At 31.5% G+C, this 20,282-nt stretch overlaps 2 protein-coding genes and 1 long non-coding RNA gene across 3 annotated transcripts in view; all 3 read left to right on the top strand.

Moving 5' to 3' along the window:
• Positions 1-2,023, top strand: LOC133189401 (uncharacterized). The gene is made up of 3 exons (XR_009721467.1): positions 1-116; positions 1,089-1,188; positions 1,622-2,023. It is a non-coding gene; the product is annotated as an uncharacterized LOC133189401 (long non-coding RNA).
• Positions 2,024-4,773: 2,750 nt separating this feature from the next.
• On the top strand, positions 4,774-13,738 carry LOC133189450 (actinia tenebrosa protease inhibitors-like). The gene is made up of 7 exons (XM_061324821.1): positions 4,774-4,822; positions 6,805-7,005; positions 7,210-7,401; positions 9,715-9,915; positions 10,120-10,311; positions 12,928-13,065; positions 13,476-13,738. The coding sequence occupies exons 1-7, from the start codon at positions 4,801-4,803 to the stop codon at positions 13,736-13,738; spliced, it is 1,209 nt and encodes a 402-aa protein (XP_061180805.1). The 5' UTR covers positions 4,774-4,800.
• Positions 13,739-17,203: 3,465 nt separating this feature from the next.
• Positions 17,204-20,282, top strand: part of LOC133189385 (multiple epidermal growth factor-like domains protein 10) — a 112,506-nt gene continuing 109,427 nt past the window's right edge. Inside the window, exon 1 of the mRNA XM_061324766.1 lies at positions 17,204-17,280. Coding sequence (XP_061180750.1) covers positions 17,208-17,280 — 73 coding nt within the window. The 5' untranslated portion in view covers positions 17,204-17,207. The remainder of the gene's footprint in view (positions 17,281-20,282) is intronic.

Below are 20,282 nucleotides of genomic sequence, written 5' to 3' on the forward strand. Positions count from 1 at the left end.
TTATGGACGTCACTGCAAATCAGTTTGTAGTGAAGGCTGCCTCTCAGTGTGTGATAAAAAGAACGGAACATGTGAGAAATGTAAAGAGGGTTACGCAGGAGCATTCTGTATTGATGGTAGTGTAGATTTTAACTTTATCCTTGATGTAGTATGTCATACTACATATATCGGCTTTGCCTGTATTCCATCCTAAATTAAATTGAAGGGTTTTTTATGTACTTTCTTTATTTATTAAAAACGTGTAATACAGCTCAATTTTTTTAATGCATGTATAAATGAATGAATAAGAATTTTTTTTAAGTTAATTTTGTAAATCACACAGTCTCATTTAATGAAGCGCGCTATAAAACTATCCCTTCGTGCAAGTCTTTGTAATTTACACACCAATAACTCACACGAATTTTTGTTTTAAAAAAACCTTATACTTACATTTTACATATCTAAAAGCAGCAAAAATACACTGCATGTTTTTGATTTTTCTTGGCCCTATATAGTTATATTTTGATAAGTCTCTGAAACCTCATTGCAGTGTGAGTTTCTACGGGTATATTTCTACGCATGAGTATATACAGAAATGACATTCAAATCAATTTAATAGTTGCTTTAGTAGAAAAACACACCAAATGTAAATATATGATGATATTTTACATAAAAAATTAGTATTTGTAGTGAAGTTTCAGTAAAAATTGTTGTTGTATGATTATAATGAAGAAGAAACAGATTTGTATTGTATTGACCTTTTTATATTACATAAAAAGTAAAATATATCAAAAAGCTTCCAGAGAAGTATGAATTAGCTTAGGGAAGATTAATGGTCTGTAAGAGTTTGATTTTGTAATTGCACCGAGTTAAGTATTTGACAGTGATAATTGGAATATTATTTCAGAAATTGACATTGATAGGTTAATGTTATTTCCAGAAATATTTGAGGAAATTACGACATAAAAATCAGCTTCAATTTATATAGATATGGTTATTTCAGTTTTCAGAAGAAAGAGAGAAAATCATGTTTATTGGAAAATGGTAATTGAATTTAATTAAATGACATCACTGAATTTGATATATCTGCAATATGTTTTACATTATAGTTCATGTACTACAACGTCGGATGACGTCGATAATCGAAATAGCGGGAATAACCACAAGTGTCGCCTGTTTCAGCATACTGTTTGCACTCGTTTTGAAAAGGTATTTAAATATGATATAAGTGCATCACTGGATTAAGTTTTGTATTGTTAATTTTGCTCATACCGGGAGCTGTGTGCACTATAAATGTTAAACCGTTCACATAACACACCCATCAAGAGGAAAAATCCGTCTATACGAATTTGATACGAAAAAAAGTGCTGAAATTTCACGTGAAGGCAAGCAATAATAAATACAACTTCCTCCTCTGTAAACTTTACGTTAAAAGCTAAACATACATGTTAGTGAAATCAACTTATCAGATAATTTTTTGGACATGAAATTCATATAAGGCAAATGTAGCTTAAATATACTGCACATGTTTTGGTTTTTTTCAATACAGAGGTAGAACTTAGGGAATAAACGTTCTTTCTTTTGTAATTAACAACTGAGGGCTTCATTGTCCTCTCATTCCTTACGTTACTTTACATTACAGGGAAAGACTAGGTCCTATGTGAAGTCTACTTCAGTACGAAAGCAATGGAAAAACCAAGCACCATAACTGGCCAAACAAATTCTAATCTTCATGATGAGTGGAAACCTTTTTTCCCCCTTGTTTTTAAGTTCTGCCCGACATGTGTAATTATAGCCCCAACAGAAGCTTAATATCTAATTGTATTAAATTTCTATGTGCTTGTATTAATATCTGAACTGAATTGACGTCTAATTCTGGCACAGTGTACTCATTAATTACATTTCTAAGTGTAAAGTATTGTGTTTTTTGTAAACATTCCCTTATAACCTTACAATATAATTTGCGTTTTTATGCTCGTGTAGGAAATTACATGTAATTTTATTTTTTTGAACAATACCCCCCCCCCCCCCCCTTGAAAATAAATAAACCACTCTTTTGCATAAATAAGTGTAAAATTTATATACATTAAAAAAAAGTTGTTTTTTTTTTTAAATTTAAAATACAAAAGGTGCAAGCTTAAAAGAAAGAAGAGGCAATCAATTTACATTTTTGTAAGAAATACTGATTTTTTTCTAAGAGGAGGTTTTATGAATGTTATCTATATGTCTTTGCGTTATTAGTTTTCTAACCCATGAAAAAGTACTTTATTTAAATCTATAGGCACTCTTTTATGTTATAATAAATATATTTAATTATACATTAAAGTTTGTTTTCTGTTATCTAATTGAGGCTGATCCATCCTACAGAGCAAAAGATTTTAAAATAAGATAAGTGGGGATTTACACAGGATTTAACTGTACAATTGTCTATTGGATCTTGCCAGAAAAATGTGGGAAGAAATTCTTTCATGAAGTTATTTTTCGGTAAGTTCTGTCACTTTTATTTTACTAAATGACAGAGTTTCATCCTCTGCAATACATATATTAAGAAAATAAATAAAAGTAAAAATTCTCGGGCTAAAACAGGATGTGTTCGTGTGTCTGCCTTGATTTGAAGAAGTGTAACCAAGCTCTTAGGTGAACAGATACGTGCAGTTGTCAGAGTAGAAACACTGAAGTGGCCACTTCAGATCTCATAAGTGTCTTCCTCCCAATCCATTAAAATGGCGTTGTAGAAACGTGAAAAGGTCAACTTTTTTTTTTTTCTAATTTTTGTTTTATGATTTCATCATTTATTGTTTATCTTGTTTACACAGAAAAAGAACACATCTTTTTATTGAACTGTTTACACATGTCTTTCAAACTTGTTTATCCAATGTTACATTTGTATTTGTATTACAAAGTTTTACTTATGAAGCAATCGCTACTGTAAATTGTGTTAAGACTAACTCCGTAAAAATACTTTGAATATGAAGAAAGAAATGTAACCTATGTATATTTCAATTATCCTTTACAAGTGATTACATTTCATTTGTTTTTACATTCATATATGGATATATCTTCTATAGGTTCAACTTATTATTCTAAATATATGTTGTTTCAACTAGCTATAGAAAGCCTATCTTTTTCCTTGATCCTTGATGAAGTACCTGATTTTGGTTTTACGTCTTGAAATCAAACTAACAGTTCACTTTCTGAATGAAAGGATGATTTTTCATCAACATCATATTTCAGTCATATAATTTTAACATACTCGTCAGCCAAAGTGATTTCAGTCTACCCGACCTATTCGAAAAATTCTTACATAGAAAGATACATCGCCGGGTCCAGTAAATGTACTACCAAGCACCTATCTTTATTCCTCATAAAATATTAACTGTTGTAATTGAATGGTGTAAATCAGATGCGGATTATCAAAAACTTCAAAGAATATTTAAAAAAAATAAAATCATTTTTTAAAAGAGCCATTAACATCAAAACGTACGAATTTTCTACATGTTTATAATAATTCATCACTATAATAAAAAAAAAAAAACTAGGCTTTTTGATATCGACAACTGCTTCTAAAAAAAAAAAAATAAGAAAAAAAAAAAAAAAAAAAAAAACTTAAATGTTTCATATCTTGTATTTGGTCATCAACAAAATTAATTTGTTAAAAATCACTGATTCTGCACACAAGTGCACTTAAGTTGATATTAAAAGGATGGTGGAGTTCCTCATTTAAACCATCTATGAAATTTTTGGGGACCAGGACTTCCAACAAACTTTTGGCATTCCGATGGGACACATGGTGCACCTTTATTAGCCGAACTGATTTTATATTTCAATAAAGCAGAATTTATTCAAAACTTCTAAATGTGAAGAAGAAAACATACATTCTGATATATCAAGGACGTTTTATCGATTAACATATGTTTCATATTTGAATGTTTAACTGACTATAAGGGCCAACTAAGAACTAGATTGTACGACAGACGAGATTACTTTAGCTTTTCCATCGTCAACTTTCCTTATTATATTTCGCTATTACCTGCATATGGTCTTTACGTTTCCCAATACACTCGATACTCAAGAGTATTCCCTGAGTACGATCTGTTTTAAACCGAGGTACACTACTGACAAATACTTTGATGTTACGGGAATTTTTAACAACCTCGTTTAAAGTCAGCAAATTCCATGATCGTTATAATGAACTTGTTAGCAAATGTACCCTATCTTTGTGTCGTACTTTGGCTAATGTTTTATACCAATTGTTAGGCGTTTGTTCTTAATCTAAAATTTCATTACAGAGTATTCGGTCTACCTGATCAATACATAGGGGTCACGGCGGGTGTAACCGGTCGACAGTGGTGATTACTCCTCCTGATCCCACTTCTGGATTTTCCGGGGGTGCGTGTTTTATGCCCTCTTCACAGAATTGTATTGATTGTAGACTTTCTTGGTCACGGATATGTACTGTTTGTAGATTTCTTTGAGATTGATCACTTTGCATTATCTTCACCATTCTCATTACCCTACACGTTCACAGACTTGTTATTCTATATTTAGGTAACTGATTGTTTGACCTATTCAACTACTTGATACTTCAAGTGCGGGGCAGCATTCTAATTGTTGTATCTATAACCATCTATAAAGTATTAGACACTCATGTCGAAAATGAATATCATAAGAGGGATACCAGAGGGGTAAAGCGAACACTTCCATTTCATGTCAATAAACTTGAAAGAGTGTATCTCATTTGTTCTATTTCATGTACATGTACACATCAATTTGGAGGTTAAGATGAAGTTTTCAATTCTTTTGTTCGCACAAATATGGCCGATGTCCTGTGTGAATTCAATTGGTAAGTGCTTTGTGAATTTTTGCTTTTCATTATTTTACGATTATTAAATGCAGTAAAACATGATTTTGTGATTTCCACTTGTGATTCAAAGCTGCACTGATGGCTTAGTCCACTTATAAAAGTTTTAATAAATAATCGTTGCAAAACATTAGAAATCTTTAATAATTTACACGCATTATTTGCTCTGCAAAAAAGTATAGTTACAGGGGTTTACTAGACCTTTCATCACAATGATAATTTTTTTGTTTAAATTAGAATAAGGTCTTTGGATATTTTTAAATTTTATTGGTCAAAGACCCAAGAGCTTGTGATAAGGAAGGTGTGTCCGCAAGTTTCTCTCTCTCTTATTTTAGCCGTCTTCCTTCCTCTCTGATTTTAAAAGACTTAATACGCAAGTAGACTATTATAAGATACATATCTCTCCCTATCTGGTTTTAATTTTAACGAACAAAGCTGCAGTGGTCACTAAAAATAGAAATTTATGTGAAATTGTTTCAGAACGCTACATTTGAAAAGTTCTGAGAATGGTTATATATAATATTAACCCTTTAAGTGAATTTAATGAGCTGGATATCAATGAGTTGGAAAATATGCACAAGTTGTGATGTCACATATATTAATTACGTAATAACTCTGAAGATGATGTTAGAATACTGTGTGGTTTGCATATTGGAAATTTGCAATTTTTGTTCACATGAACATATCAGAATAGGCGATCAAGGGCTTCTTTGAAAGGGGTTTTCAAAGAAAATATAAAAAAAGGTATAGAGCTTGAATAAGACAGTAAGTAATCAGCAATTCCATATTTCATTTCTTGGTTGGTAAATAAATCCTTCTCAGAATTTTTCAGATGCCCAATCGTACTAAAATTTTGTCTTATTGAAAGACAGGTACACCATACCCTGCACACAGTTCTCCAGTCTTTTCAATTGTAACGATGAGTGTTGTCATGGTTAATAAAAATAATTTTAAAAAAATCTGTGGAATACTTTCAGAACGATTCTCCTACACTTTTAGTTGAATTTGATGTCTTCATACATGTACAAAGACGATTATACTAAGATACATAATAACCGTCTCTTTTTATTTTAACGAAAGGTGTAGCCATACATGTAGTATTAAAAATATAGATCTATGTAAAATGCTTATAGATGATATTCCTTATACAGTTTTAGTCATTTCAGTAAAACTTGGTACATAGGAAAAACAAGGCTACACATTTCTAAGAAAAGGTTTTTGATATCGAGGAATGGTGTTGCATGGCTAGTGAATATGAAATGTTTCTGTATCTTTAAAATCGCGATTACAATTTTAATTGCATACCAAGATAATAAAATTAGACTAAGATGCATAGGTCTGTTAAATCGGGTTTCACAAAAATAAGGTTTTTTTTAAAGTTTGATGAAAACAGGGTAATATTGGGATTCAGTTGAAACACTACTGCTTTCTTCTTGGTCACAATTTTGAAAAAAAGAAAATCGCAAATAGCCATAATTCTTTTTCTCAGCGTACCGGTCACGTTAGGCTAGTGGTAGTGTGTTTGCATCGTGATCGGAAGGTCTGGGTTCGATTCTCGTTCGCCGCATCGCGTCTAGACCTAAGACGTAAACATAGGTAGTGACTGTTCCTTCGCCAAGCGCCCGGCATTGGAAGTGAAAGTCACGGGTCTTTCGGATGAGACCTTAAAAATCAAGGTCCCGTGTTACGGTAGGCGTTGACATGATAAAGAACCTTCACTGCTCAGTGGTCTTGAGTGCCGAGTATAGATCTAAATTTGAAGCCCTTCACCAGTATATGGTGACGTCTCTATATGAGTAATAAAATATCGTATGGAACGTTAAACAATAAAAAATCAATCAAAATTTATCAGCGTTACCATACCTACTACAAGTACATGTAAGTTTCAAGTTACGGTGCAATTTATCTGCTTCCTTTATAAATACAAGTAACAGTCTCATCAGAGCTTTCTGGTTCCATTTTAGAGCCTGAGGTGACCCTTTTCGGAGTATGCCAAATGGAAGATGACAAGGGAAACTGTTCGGATTTTTCTGTCAAATGGTTTTACAATTTCAAATCTGGTCGATGTAATCGGTTCTGGTATAGTGGTTGTGGTGGTAATAAAAACCGCTTTGACGATGAGGATTCTTGCTTGAGTCGATGTGGACAAAATGGAACAAAAACAGGTAGAGAGAATGATACTTTATGAAATATGTCCATTACAGAGAATTGTTGACTTTTCCAGGTTGAATTTTTATACATTTTGAGAGAAAAAAATATCATTCTACGAGCGCTCTCTGGATTTAACTTGCTTGAAAGTATTTGGTGTAGCTCTATGGTTTCTTCTTAAATGTTACTTTGAAATGCATACCGTTGATACGTTTTTACAGTGTCAAACTCTGTCTGTGAACAGCCAAAGGTCAAGGGTCCATGTAGAGCATTTTTCAGAAGATATTATTTTAATGAAAAAGATTGTACAGAGTTTGTATACGGAGGATGCGGTGGAAATGAAAACAATTTCGAAACTCAAGAACAGTGCGAGGTCACATGTAAAAATGACATCAACAACACAAAAGAAGAGGGTATGAAGATAACCGTATCTTATTAAAAAGTATTGACAGCGATATTTTAAATATATCCATACATCAAAATTAAACGAAATAAAATGTAATTTACTATGCAGTCTAAACAAGATGTTCTTATTTTTGTAGAATGTTGTATGGTAGATACATGCATTTGCCTTACATATAACTATCCATACAGATGATTTTATTTATCTATTTATTGAGTATATTTCTTTTTAATTGCAATGACATCACATATATTTTAGCTGAAATAGTCATTGACATGTAATAAAAAGGCGAAGTCCACTTTGTCTGTCCGCCTGTCCGTCTTTTTGACTCTCCACCTGTTAATCCTTCTGTAAGTAATTTTCAAAACATTACCCCTCTTACAGTTTTGATCCCATTGCAATAAAACCTCGTACACTGGTAGGCCATCTAAATACACGGAAGGCTTTGCATCAGCTTTAGATTTTAAGGAATTTTTGGTCATGGTTACTAGACATAAATCTTAGTTGAAAGTCCCTTAAAATGATATTTCTCCGAGAGATAAATTCAGATTTCAATAAAACATGGTTCATAAGAAGAAATTCTAAAATACATACAAAATACGAACTTTAAACATTTTTTTCTACTTTCTTTAAACTTCAGAGTTCAAAATTCGATTTTCAGTATGCATTAAATTTTACATGACATTGTCAAAGTTCTTTCGGATAAGACCTTAAAAATTTATGTCCTGTGTTATGGACGTCGTTGGCGCGATAAAGACTCAATGGCCCTGAGTGTCGACAAAAAGTCTAAATTTGAAGCTCTTCGCCGGTGACTTTTCTATGAGTGAAAAATTCTCGAATAGGACGTATAACAACATATAACACACACATATAATGTAGACAACACATCAATTAATCCTATCCAGCAAAATTATTTTTTTTAAAATTTCATCCTTTACAGCAAAAGTGATCCCCTTGAGAGGATATTTTCTTTTTACTGAAAGTCATTTTTTACCCGTGGAAGAAAATTATGCGAGTTTTTGCGACCTTTCTTTAATCGCAATTAGATTCTACCGCTATCCTATATTTTAATTGTGTTTTTTTTAAAAGAATATTTCTAGCGAAAACTAAACATCACAGATGGATTTCAGATCGACAAATCGTGAATAAAAGTCGCGAATAATAATTTGTTTACAGAATTCTTTACTTATACGCGGCTAGGATAAGGCTGTCCTTAAAATATCACAGTGTACTAGCTGTAGTAACTTCTTTGAACTACCTAGATATGACGTCATAATAGCATATGACGTCAAGTCACTGCAAGCATTAGCTGACATGACAGGGAAACAATATGATTAAAATCAGATCTTTGTTACGCTCCGAAATTCTGATGGTCGCTGTACAGCGATTGGACGGGGAAAGTCATTTCTTTTACATTCTCTTCACATGACATGTAGAATTTGTTTACACTGATTTTTAATTCAGGTGTTTGGTTTATTTTTAAGCTCAAAGTGCTGTTATGATGGTGAACATATGTAATTTAATATCTTTGTTCCCTGCTCTTATCTGATATGCACGTATTCAAACAATAATAAAAAACTGAAGAAATGCTCGCCCGTGCACGTCTGTAGACAGATTTAATATTTTTAAATCATGAATACATAAGAGTGGCACAAGTGATTAAAAAGGATGAATTGAAAGTATTCTATGTGAATCTACTAGAGAACAATATCCTCTAACTGAATTTTGCTGGGGAATTGTATGTTATATAACCTATTTTGTATAAATTGCCATGAAAAGTTGAACATGCCCCATTGTATGTGGGTAAGTCAAATTTCTTGTGAAATGTTTTCTTAAGAAGCTAAAAAGTAGGCTTGCCCTCAGCACTTTATATATACATGTACCAAAGAACACGATTAGTTGACTTATGTTACAAACCGTTTACAATAATTTTGTTTTTCACTTGTCCTGAGGCGATATTTGAGCAACATTTAGGATACTTTACGTATCCTTTATGTGATCAACAAAGACATGTGACTTCACAAAAATGTTTTATTATCATGCCTGATTAAACTTTCTTCACAAATTGATTGCACATTTATGCATAGATTGCGAATTGAAATTTAAACCTAGTTCAAAATAAAATAGTATTTTTCTAATGCATATTAAGCCTTCGGACAGCCTTAACATAGGTACGTATACATTAAATTTCAATATAAGGAAGCCCTGGGACAGGGATTTTTTGTTTTTTTTTTATATAAACACGGAACTAAGTGTTCAATTTATCTGTTTCCTTTGTAAATACAAGCAACAGTCTCGTCAGAGCTTTCTGGTTCCATTTTAGAGCCTGAGGTGACCCTTTTCGGAGTATGCCAAATGGAAGATGACAAGGGAAACTGTTCGGATTTTTCTGTCAAATGGTTTTACAATTTCAAATCTGGTCGATGTAATCGGTTCTGGTATAGTGGTTGTGGTGGTAATAAAAACCGCTTTGACGATGAGGATTCTTGCTTGAGTCGATGTGGACAAAATGGAACAAAAACAGGTAGAGAGAATGATACTTTATGAAATATGTCCATTACAGAGAATTGTTGACTTTTCCAGGTTGAATTTTTATACATTTTGAGAGAAAAAAATATCATTCTACGAGCGCTCTCTGGATTTAACTTGCTTGAAAGTATTTGGTGTAGCTCTATGGTTTCTTCTTAAATGTTACTTTGAAATGCATACCGTTGATACGTTTTTACAGTGTCAAACTCTGTCTGTGAACAGCCAAAGGTCAAGGGTCCATGTAGAGCATTTTTCAGAAGATATTATTTTAATGGAAAAGATTGTACAGAGTTTGTATACGGAGGATGCGGTGGAAATGAAAACAATTTCGAAACTCAAGAACAGTGCGAGGTCACATGTAAAAATGACATCAACAACACAAAAGAAGAGGGTATGAAGATAACCGTATCTTATTAAAAAGTATTGACAGCGATATTTTAAATATATCCATACATCAAAATTAAACGAAATAAAATGTAATTTACTATGCAGTCTAAACAAGATGTTCTTATTTTTGTAGAATGTTGTATGGTAGATACATGCATTTGCCTTACATATAACTATCCATACAGATGATTTTATTTATCTATTTATTGAGTATATTTCTTTTTAATTGCAATGACATCACATATATTTTAGCTGAAATAGTCATTGACATGTAATAAAAAGGCGAAGTCCACTTTGTCTGTCCGCCTGTCCGTCTTTTTGACTCTCCACCTGTTAATCCTTCTGTAAATAATTTTCAAAACATTACCCCTCTTACAGTTTTGATCCCATTGCAATAAAACCTCGTACACTGGTAGGCCATCTAAATACACGGAAGGCTTAGCATCAGCTTTAGATTTTAAGGAATTTTTGGTCATGGTTACTAGACATAAAACTTAGTTGAAAGTCCCTTAAAATGATACTTCTCCGAGAGATAAATTCAGATTTCAATAAAACATGGTTCATAAGTAGAAATTCTAAAATACATACAAAATACGAACTTTAAACATTTTTTCTACTTTCTTTAAACTTCAGAGTTCAAAATTCGATTTTCAGTATGCATTAAATTTTACATGACATTGTCAAAGTTCTTTCGGATAAGACCTTAAAAATTTATGTCCTGTGTTATGGACGTCGTTGGCGCGATAAAGACTCAATGGCCCTGAGTGTCGACAAAAAGTCTAAATTTGAAGCTCTTCGCCGGTGACTTTTCTATGAGTGAAAAATTCTCGAATAGGACGTATAACAACATATAACACACACATATAATGTAGACAACACATCAATTAATCCTATCCAGCAAAATTATTTTTTTTTAAAATTTCATCCTTTACAGCAAAAGTGATCCCCTTGAGAGGATATTTTCTTTTTACTGAAAGTCATTTTTTACCCGTGGAAGAAAATTATGCGAGTTTTTGCGACCTTTCTTTAATCGCAAATAGATTCTACCGCTATTCTATATTTTAATTGTGTTTTTTTTTTTTAAAGAATATTTCTAGCGAAAACTAAACATCACAGATGGATTTCAGATCGACAAATCGTGAATAAAAGTCGCGAATAATAATTTGTTTACAGAATTCTTTACTTATACGCGGCTAGGATAAGGCTGTCCGTAAAATATCACAGTGTACTAGCTGTAGTAACTTCTTTGAACTACCTAGATATGACGTCATAATAGCATATGACGTCAAGTCACTGCAAGCATTAGCTGACATGACAGGGAAACAATATGATTAAAACCAGATCTTTGTTACGCTCCGAAATTCTGATGGTCGCTGTACAGCGATTGGACGGGGAAAGTCATTTCTTTTACATTCTCTTCACATGACATGTAGAATTTGTTTACACTGATTTTTAATTCAGGTGTTTGGTTTATTTTTAAGCTCAAAGTGCTGTTATGATGGTGAACATATGTAATTTAATATCTTTGTTCCCTGCTCTTATCTGATATGCACGTATTCAAACAATAATAAAAAAACTGAAGAAATGCTCGCCCGTGCACGTCTGTAGACAGATTTAATATTTTTAAATTATGAATACATAAGAGTGGCACAAGTGATTAATAAGGATGAATTGAAAGTATTCTATGTGAATCTACTAGAGAACAATATCCTCTAACTGAATTTTGCTGGGGAATTGTATGTTATATAACCTATTTTGTATAAATTGCGATGAAAAGTTGAACATGCCCCATTGTATTTGGGTAAGTCAAATTTCTTGTGAAATGATTTTTTAAGAAGCTTGCCCTCAGCACTTTATATATACATGTACCAAAGAACACGATTAGTTGACTTATGTAACAAACCGTTTACAATAATTTTGTTTTTCACATGTGCTGAGGCGATATTTGAGCAACATTTAGGATACTTTACGTATCCTTTATGTGATCAACAAAGACATGTGACTTCACAAGAATGTTTTATTATCATGCCTGATTAAACTTTCTTCACAAATTGATTGCACATTTATGCATAGATTGCGAATTGAAATTTAAACCTAGCTCAAAATAAAATAGTATTTTTCTAATGCATATTAAGCCTTCGGACAGCCTTAACATAGGTACGTATACATTAAATTTCAATATAAGGAAGCCCTGGGACAGGAATTTTTTGTTCTTTATATAAACACAGAACTAAGTGTTTAGTTTGAGCAAAGGGGGGAAATATATATTTCTTGTAACCGAGATTTCCTTACATGTACATAACGAGGTCCTTGTGAACTTTTTTTTTTTCATTTCTGTAATCCAATTACAGTCCTACAGTCTATATGCAAGCTTGAAGATGTTGACCGTCACAGTTTTAAATAGAAAAAAAATAACATGCATTCATAGACTAATTGTTTCTTTTGGTTTTATATGACTATAAAAAAAGAATATTGTTCCAAAAATATTATCAGAATTAAAACTGGATCCATCCTTTTATTTCCAACAAAACATTAAAAGGTCCTGGAAAAACAATGTAAATTAAATGATTTTTAAGTAATCAGCAGAAATAAAATTAATTTTACATGAAATATTTTCAAGCTTGTAATCCTGGATGGTATGGTAAAGGATGCAAAGAAAAATGTGGACACTGTGAAGGTAATGGGACGTGCCATCATGTTAACGGATCCTGTCCTACGTTTTGTCAGCCTGGGTATCAGCAGGGAAAATGCAAAGAAAGTATGCTAATCTTGTATCGCGTTGTAAGTGATTATATGAAATGGAGAAAGTGCCAGTAATAACATGACACCTTTTCATAAGGGATATTTTACAGAAGCTTTATTCACATCTAAAGCTTTTTTTTTTTTTTTTTTTTTTTTTTTTTTTTAAATTTAACAGAAACCTGTATCTCTAATATGTTTCTCCTACTCCTTCTCATCTTACATGTAGTCATGATGAAAAAAATGGTTTCCTAATTACCTATTTTTAAGACATGAAAAAATAAATAATGAATATCAATGCCTTTATTTATATTATTTCCATCAGTGTAAAAAAAAAGAATTTTTATGATATACTTGAATTTTTAGAGTTCATCAGGATCTCTTTAATGCAATCATTGTTGTGTTTTGTATATTCTTTCCTCTTTTCAGTTTGCAATGAAGACTGGTATGGCAGAGAATGTAAAGAACGATGCGGCTACCGTAGAGGTAACAACCCGTGTCATCAAGTGACCGGATCCTGTTTTGGATTATGTGAACCTGGGTATCATGGAGATAAATGTGAAGACAATGTATTTTCTAAACATCTCGCAAATCAGCTAAAAATGATTAAGTTGATGAGAGAATTACTTGCTTATAGGAGACGCAGGGTTGAACTGAAAGCAAATGGAGCATCTCCAACTGACTTTAAATAAGAAGCATATTTTCCTTATGACAGAAAGTTACAGGACTAGTTACTTACAGTGTACATGGAATACCCCATAAATTATATCTTTCATTTATGCAACTTGTTTATTTGTTAAAAAGATTATTTTGTCCATTAAATCCAACCACAATGATTGATTTCTTTTTTTTCAAGACTCTCTTGATGAATCAAGTAAGATTTGACTCAAGTAGAGCAAGTAGATATTAGGGGAAAATTTGTTTTTTAAAAAAAATGCGACCTGTCTGCATTCCACCTAAAAAGAGTTGGAGGTATCAATGTTATAATACACATTTAAGACATCACACCATATTTTAACGTATCTTATCCGTCCCCATAAAGAAACATCAAGTCAAAATGGTATTTTCATATGAAAAGATATATCATTAATAGGGTGCGTTTTGACTAACCCCAAAGAATACAAATTCAGACGTAACCAAAGAAAAAAAGATTCTTACATTTGTAGTACTTACAAGAGTAGTAAGAGGGAACCTAGGGTTTCTCAATATTTTAAGAATGTCTCCATTGTAGCATAAAAAGCACGTACATTCAAATCAATCTGGAAACTTAGAAATCAAACCTTAATGCGTACCAGGTATGTTATATGCCTGGGCCCTGTATTACAAAGGAACTTACAACTAAGCGTAAAATTTTATTTTTGAAATAAATTTTTTTCGCATTGATTTGAAAATGATTTTATCTTTCCAAAATAAGGAATTCAATGTAGAAATATATTCTTATGAAAGCAATGTTTAACTGAAGCATTAATTCTACAAATTTTATAATTATACAAAGCTCTGGGTCTTAGTCGTAAGTTCTATAGTTAAACGCGCCCCAGGTATGTTTTGGTTGTTTTAAGTAATTGGCTGATGCTTTTCAGTATCTAAAAGGATATAAAATATAATTTTAATTACAAATATTTTAATAGGCTCTTTGATATAACAGCAACTTACAAAATCCAAAATAAGCAACAAATAAAAATGTCCAACATCATAGACATATCTATTCTATTAAATTCAGAATAAATGGCTTTAAAACAATGATCACAAGAAATCATTTAGAGCATTGTATTTTTTTTTAACTTTGTACTTATTCCTTTAATAGTTCGACCTGAATTGAAATAAATATAAAGTACAAGTAAGAGGATAATAACAATATTCAGTCGTATTTATATCGCCTTCCCGTATGCCTGATGATGTGCTCAACTGAAACACTTGTTTTACTTTAAGAATGCATTTGTGCTTACTAAGTGAGGAGTTTCTGTGTCATATTATACAGTGTACTAATTCTATTTTGAGAGCATATTTCGAAGTTGTTTGGTTTAAAAAGGCAGCTTATACAGGGACTCTGATCAAACAACAGATCAAAAGTACTGGAATAAAAAGTCCAATTGACAAAGAAGAAAACAGTACAATAATTTGTCTTTTAAAGCATTGACAGCTTAACAAAGAAGAGGTTTTCTTTTGCAAAGTATGAAGTCACTGTCATTAATTTTCAGAGCAAAAAAAAATAAAAAAAAATAAAAAATAAAAAATAAAAAAAAAAAAAAAAATAAAATAAAAACGAAAAAAAAATCTGCAAAAGTGCTCGTTGCTTTTTTAAACATCTTAATGAATGTTAAAAGGGTAAGTTTTTCTTTAAACGTTGCAGTTTATTAATCGCTTTTCATAATCTTCAACAGAGTGAGTATTAAAACAGCATATCAGCCGGTGCATGTTTTCAGGGGTTCTTTTCTAGGTAAAATTATTAGCTATGGGATACAGCTGGTAAGTGGCAGTCAAAGATTTTGGGGCAGATGGCATAAAATTTATAGTGGATCAATGTAAGGTCTTCATTTTTTGACAGTTGAATTCTTATTTTGTAAATGTTTAACATTTGGTTATTATGTTGGTTATAATACAACAGATGTACATAACAGATGTTTTGTTAAACAAAGATTGAAAAAAAACGTCTAAAAATGAGTGGCCAATAAATGTGCATAGAGTAAATTTTCAATGGCTTATGCCCTCAAATTTAATAGCTCCTACTCATTCTTGAGAAATAAAACATTACATGATTATTCAAGTACAATTTTTCATTTCAGCATTTCAAGTGAGCACTCTAAAGGACTCTTAAATTTAAAGGCTAAAATTTGCGACGGCACAGTTTCCTTGTCGAATACTGGTAAAATTATTTTGAAAATGTAAATATTAAAATGTTTTTTTAAAGTGTAGGATATGCCTTTATAGTGTTATGATGCGTTTCTTTTAAACTATTGGGAAAAAAAAATAGGTACATGTATATCACTTATCGAGATTGAATTGCAGATACTTACGGTCAATTGAATACTTGTCAGAATGCTATGTAGAAAACGTAGTATTTAGAAATTAAGAGTTTTGATAGAGAAATTTACTTTAAGGAAAAGTACAAAAAGACTAGCATATAGGGAAGTTTACTTAACACAGTATATCCAATATTTAAGAATATGCATATAGTTCCTGCACAAAAATAAGACTATAGGAGGTTCTATCTTCATGGTTGCTTTAGAAGTTGTTTTTCATATTTGCACGATAGGTAAGCAAATCACTATATTGTTTAGGAGCAAGGTAAAATCTTTCTGATACAAGATTTCCTAACTCTGGGCAAATCCTGACTATATAAATTAGACTTTAAATATTGTCAAGTAATTGTATTTGCACCTTTTATTCATATATATATATATATATCTTTCCCAAACTATCCCCCTTTTTTTCAATATTTTGGTTTAAATCTTATCAGGTTCCCTGATATTGTTTATATGGATTTAGAAAAGAGTAGAGAAATTGAAAAAAAATCAACAATAATAGTAAAAATAAATAAAATCCAGCATAATATCAGAACCATATTTGTCTGAAGAAAAGATGGTGTTAAAAGAGAAGAACTATAAGAGAAGAACTATATTATGTGTTGTGTCATTTTTAAATTCAATCAATTCAGCGTTGTTAATTTGATTTAGAATCAATATGATTGCACTTCTGTAGCATTTTCAAACTACTAAATTTTTCCAACGTCAAACTGTCTGCTACAAATTAAAACTGACTAGATGTCTAATATCATAATGTCTATTAACAAATGCGAAATAAATAAATGAACAAAAGGGAAAATGAATATATTACTTGACTTATTAATTAGTTGATGATGATAATAATACTAATAATAAATAATTAAAGGAATGGATGAATAAATAATATAAATAAATAAAAAATAAAATATGCACAACTCTTATTTAATGAATTAATTACAGAGCTTCTGAGATGGTTTATATCATGTAAAAAAGAGTCATCATTAAAACGCGGCGTTGAAAAGGGAAGTGTAAATTGCTATATTATGTCGTAGTGAGTTAGATACGGAAAGAAAACAAAGTCATACCTCTTGGAAAATTGTAGTGTATATTATATATAAAACATTCTCCTCTTTAACACAGAATTTCCTGATGATTAAAGATGGGATTTAGTGCGTGTATTCCACTAATAGTTTATACTTGGATCAATATTCTCTACCATGCTTCATGTTATAGTAGGTAGTATTTATGTTCTAAAACTATATTTTTATTTTTAACGAAAGACCATAAAGATAATATATGTACAAATATACAGATATTGATTAATAAATGCTCTGTAAAAGCATTTGAAAAGCTGTATGAGCTGCATTAAATGTATGAAAATTAAAATATTGAACGTCAAGAAAAAAAAAAGGCATTCACCTCAATCTCTTTTTTGGAATTTCTAAAAGTTATTTAACAATATACGTTGAGTGTTTAACGGTGATATCATTCTAAGTAAAGTCAAACGACACGTTCCTCAGTAATATATAATTTTTCCCATGAATTTGTGATTAAATTATTGCTGCTTTAACAAGTGTCCTCGCGAACAATTGAGGTACAATACCAGGCATTTGCGCAATATACAGATGATGTGTTTTCTATATATCCTATTGGATATCACTTGAATTGCTGATATCAGTTTTTGATGTTAATATTCTTAAAACATTTTGAAAACAGTATAGAAATAACAAGCCAATAATGACTTGAATGATTTTTGGTATGTTACAAAGAGATATGAAATCGAATATTCAAGGAACCTATCGTCAAACCTTAAATGTAAGAGCTATTCTCTGTAACCACAAAAACCTTTTTCACTACACAGTCACTGATTTTTATGAAACTTAACCCACTTTTACAACTTGACACCAGAAACATACATAAAATAAAATTTAATTGCTGTGTGTCTTAGTTGCTATAGTAACAACAGGAAAAGTGTGAAAAATTGAGATTTTCAGATGTTTTGAATCTTTATTGAGCCTTAATAAAGACTAAGAAAATGAAATAAACAATTTTCACACATTAAAAATGACACCTGTTATATTTACATATTACAATCTGTTTTGTTTCCACCGTCGTGCGTCGTGCGTGGGGTCAAAACTATCAAAATTAGTGCAGTTTTCAAAAATCTTCTGTACTAGTACTCCGGGACATCAAGCAGTCTAACTGTTATAATAATGATAACATACTGTGAGTCCTTTACCAAAATTGTGAAATTCATGGCCCAATGGTTAGGGGTTCTATTGACACATAGTGAAATTGCATAAATTCTTTAAAAAGGCTTCTTCTCTCCCCTGTATATTAAACAAAGAAACTAAGTGCATGGTGCATGGTTATGATGAGCAAAGACCCCTCTTCTAAAATTGTGAATATCATTGCCCCTGGGTCAGGTGTCCTGGTGTGGAAAAGGGGGGGGGGGGGCTCTTTATATGTATATAGAGTATTTCGAAAACTACATGTGGTACATGTTTATGTAAAAGGTTCGTGTACATTTACACCTGTATAATATACACTGTCCATCGACGGAACCTTCCTTATCTGCTGAAAATGTGACTTTCTTAGACATGTCGCTCTTCCTTGTGATGGAAAGCATGCTCAAAAAGCAATTAACTTCTCTCCGTCTTTATAGTTTCCTTATTAAAGCAATCCCACAATCAACCGACTTTTATCAAGATACAGGACTTGCATATGAAGTAAAGTTTTTGACTGATAGCAAGTCATTATATTCGCCATGATAAATAAATACCTGTTTTTAGGAATAGAAGAAAATTATTTGAAAATAATTAACAATGTGTTTATTCCTCTCGATTATAGATGACAATTTTGCTAAAATTAAGACACAATCATAACCTGACCTATTTGTTTCAGCTATGCAGGTAAAAATGCATTACCAGAAGTGAATTCGGAATCTGCAGCGAGTTGTACAAAGGGCCTTGAATGTTGTTAATCCCACTGCATGTTTACTTTTCGGCAAAGTTCAGAATAAACTTCATTTTGCTGTGGTTGCAAGGTAGAAGGAAGAAAATAACGCGAAAGCACGCCGACTAACTCCTAGAAGTTTCTAATAAAATTGTACAATTGTGGTTTGATTGGTCGATTAAATGACACATTAAATAGCTTATATACAGTTATTAGCCACATGCTAAATATTACATAAGTTTCAAGTGTTATTTGAATCAACAGCATTAAACAAAATTAATTTTATTTCTACGACCTCAACAAAGTTATAGTTTGCCACTAAGCCATGTATTACTAGTATTATCACAATAGGATACAACACAAATTAATGTCTAAATGATTTCAATTTAATCATTATGATAATTTATTTTCTTTTCCCAAAGAGGTTGTGGTTGTCTTTGATTAACTGATCTAAGTATTCATTATTAATAATGTTGTAGTATTATTCCTTTCAGTGTATGAACTGAGTGAAATCTTGTAAATATTCATTTTCTTTAAATTTTATTTTGTAATAACTATTTTATAGAATTTAAAACCAACAGTTTATATTAACGATAAACATGCAAATACAATACACACAACCGAAAAAAAAAACTTTGGAGGAAGTGGTGAATACTGACCGCTTTCCGTTGCCAAGTACCAATAAACAATTATAATGCAGGATACTTCCCTTCAATAGCGGTGCATTTTATCATCCATTTCAGGCACGTAGGAAACAATTTCAGTTAAAAATTGGGGTATATATATATATATATATATATATATATATATATATATATATATATATATATATATATATATATATATATATATATATATATACATGTAGTTTGAGTTTTTGAAATTCAGAAATTTGAATTGATATATCAAAATTCTAAAACTCTAAATCGTTTTAGAAATTTGAATTGTTAAGTGTTACACGGACCTATATATACATCGACGTGAAAGAAAGTGAGAAGCATTTTTTTTGGATTTTGGATTGACTTTCAAAATTTTTACAAAATTTCAAACATTAGGTCTACATTGTATTATTACTAGAATTGACTAGAAAATCTTTCCCTAATATATACATGTATTCAAATCAAGCTTTACATTTATTATTATTATTATTTCTTTTTTTGTAAAAACGCGCGTTCGCTCTCCAGGTTCGCTACTGAATTTGGGGTTCGCTTTGGGCGTTCGCTCTGGGTCCGCTAAGTGTCCGCTGCCCGTTCGCTTGGGGTGCGCTTCGGGTTCGTTC

The sequence above is a fragment of the Saccostrea echinata genome, unplaced genomic scaffold (assembly GCF_033153115.1).
Source record: "Saccostrea echinata isolate AGI-Se365-2 ecotype Australia unplaced genomic scaffold, CSIRO_AGI_Sech_v1 ptg000018l, whole genome shotgun sequence".
Lineage (NCBI taxonomy): Eukaryota > Metazoa > Mollusca > Bivalvia > Ostreida > Ostreidae > Saccostrea > Saccostrea echinata.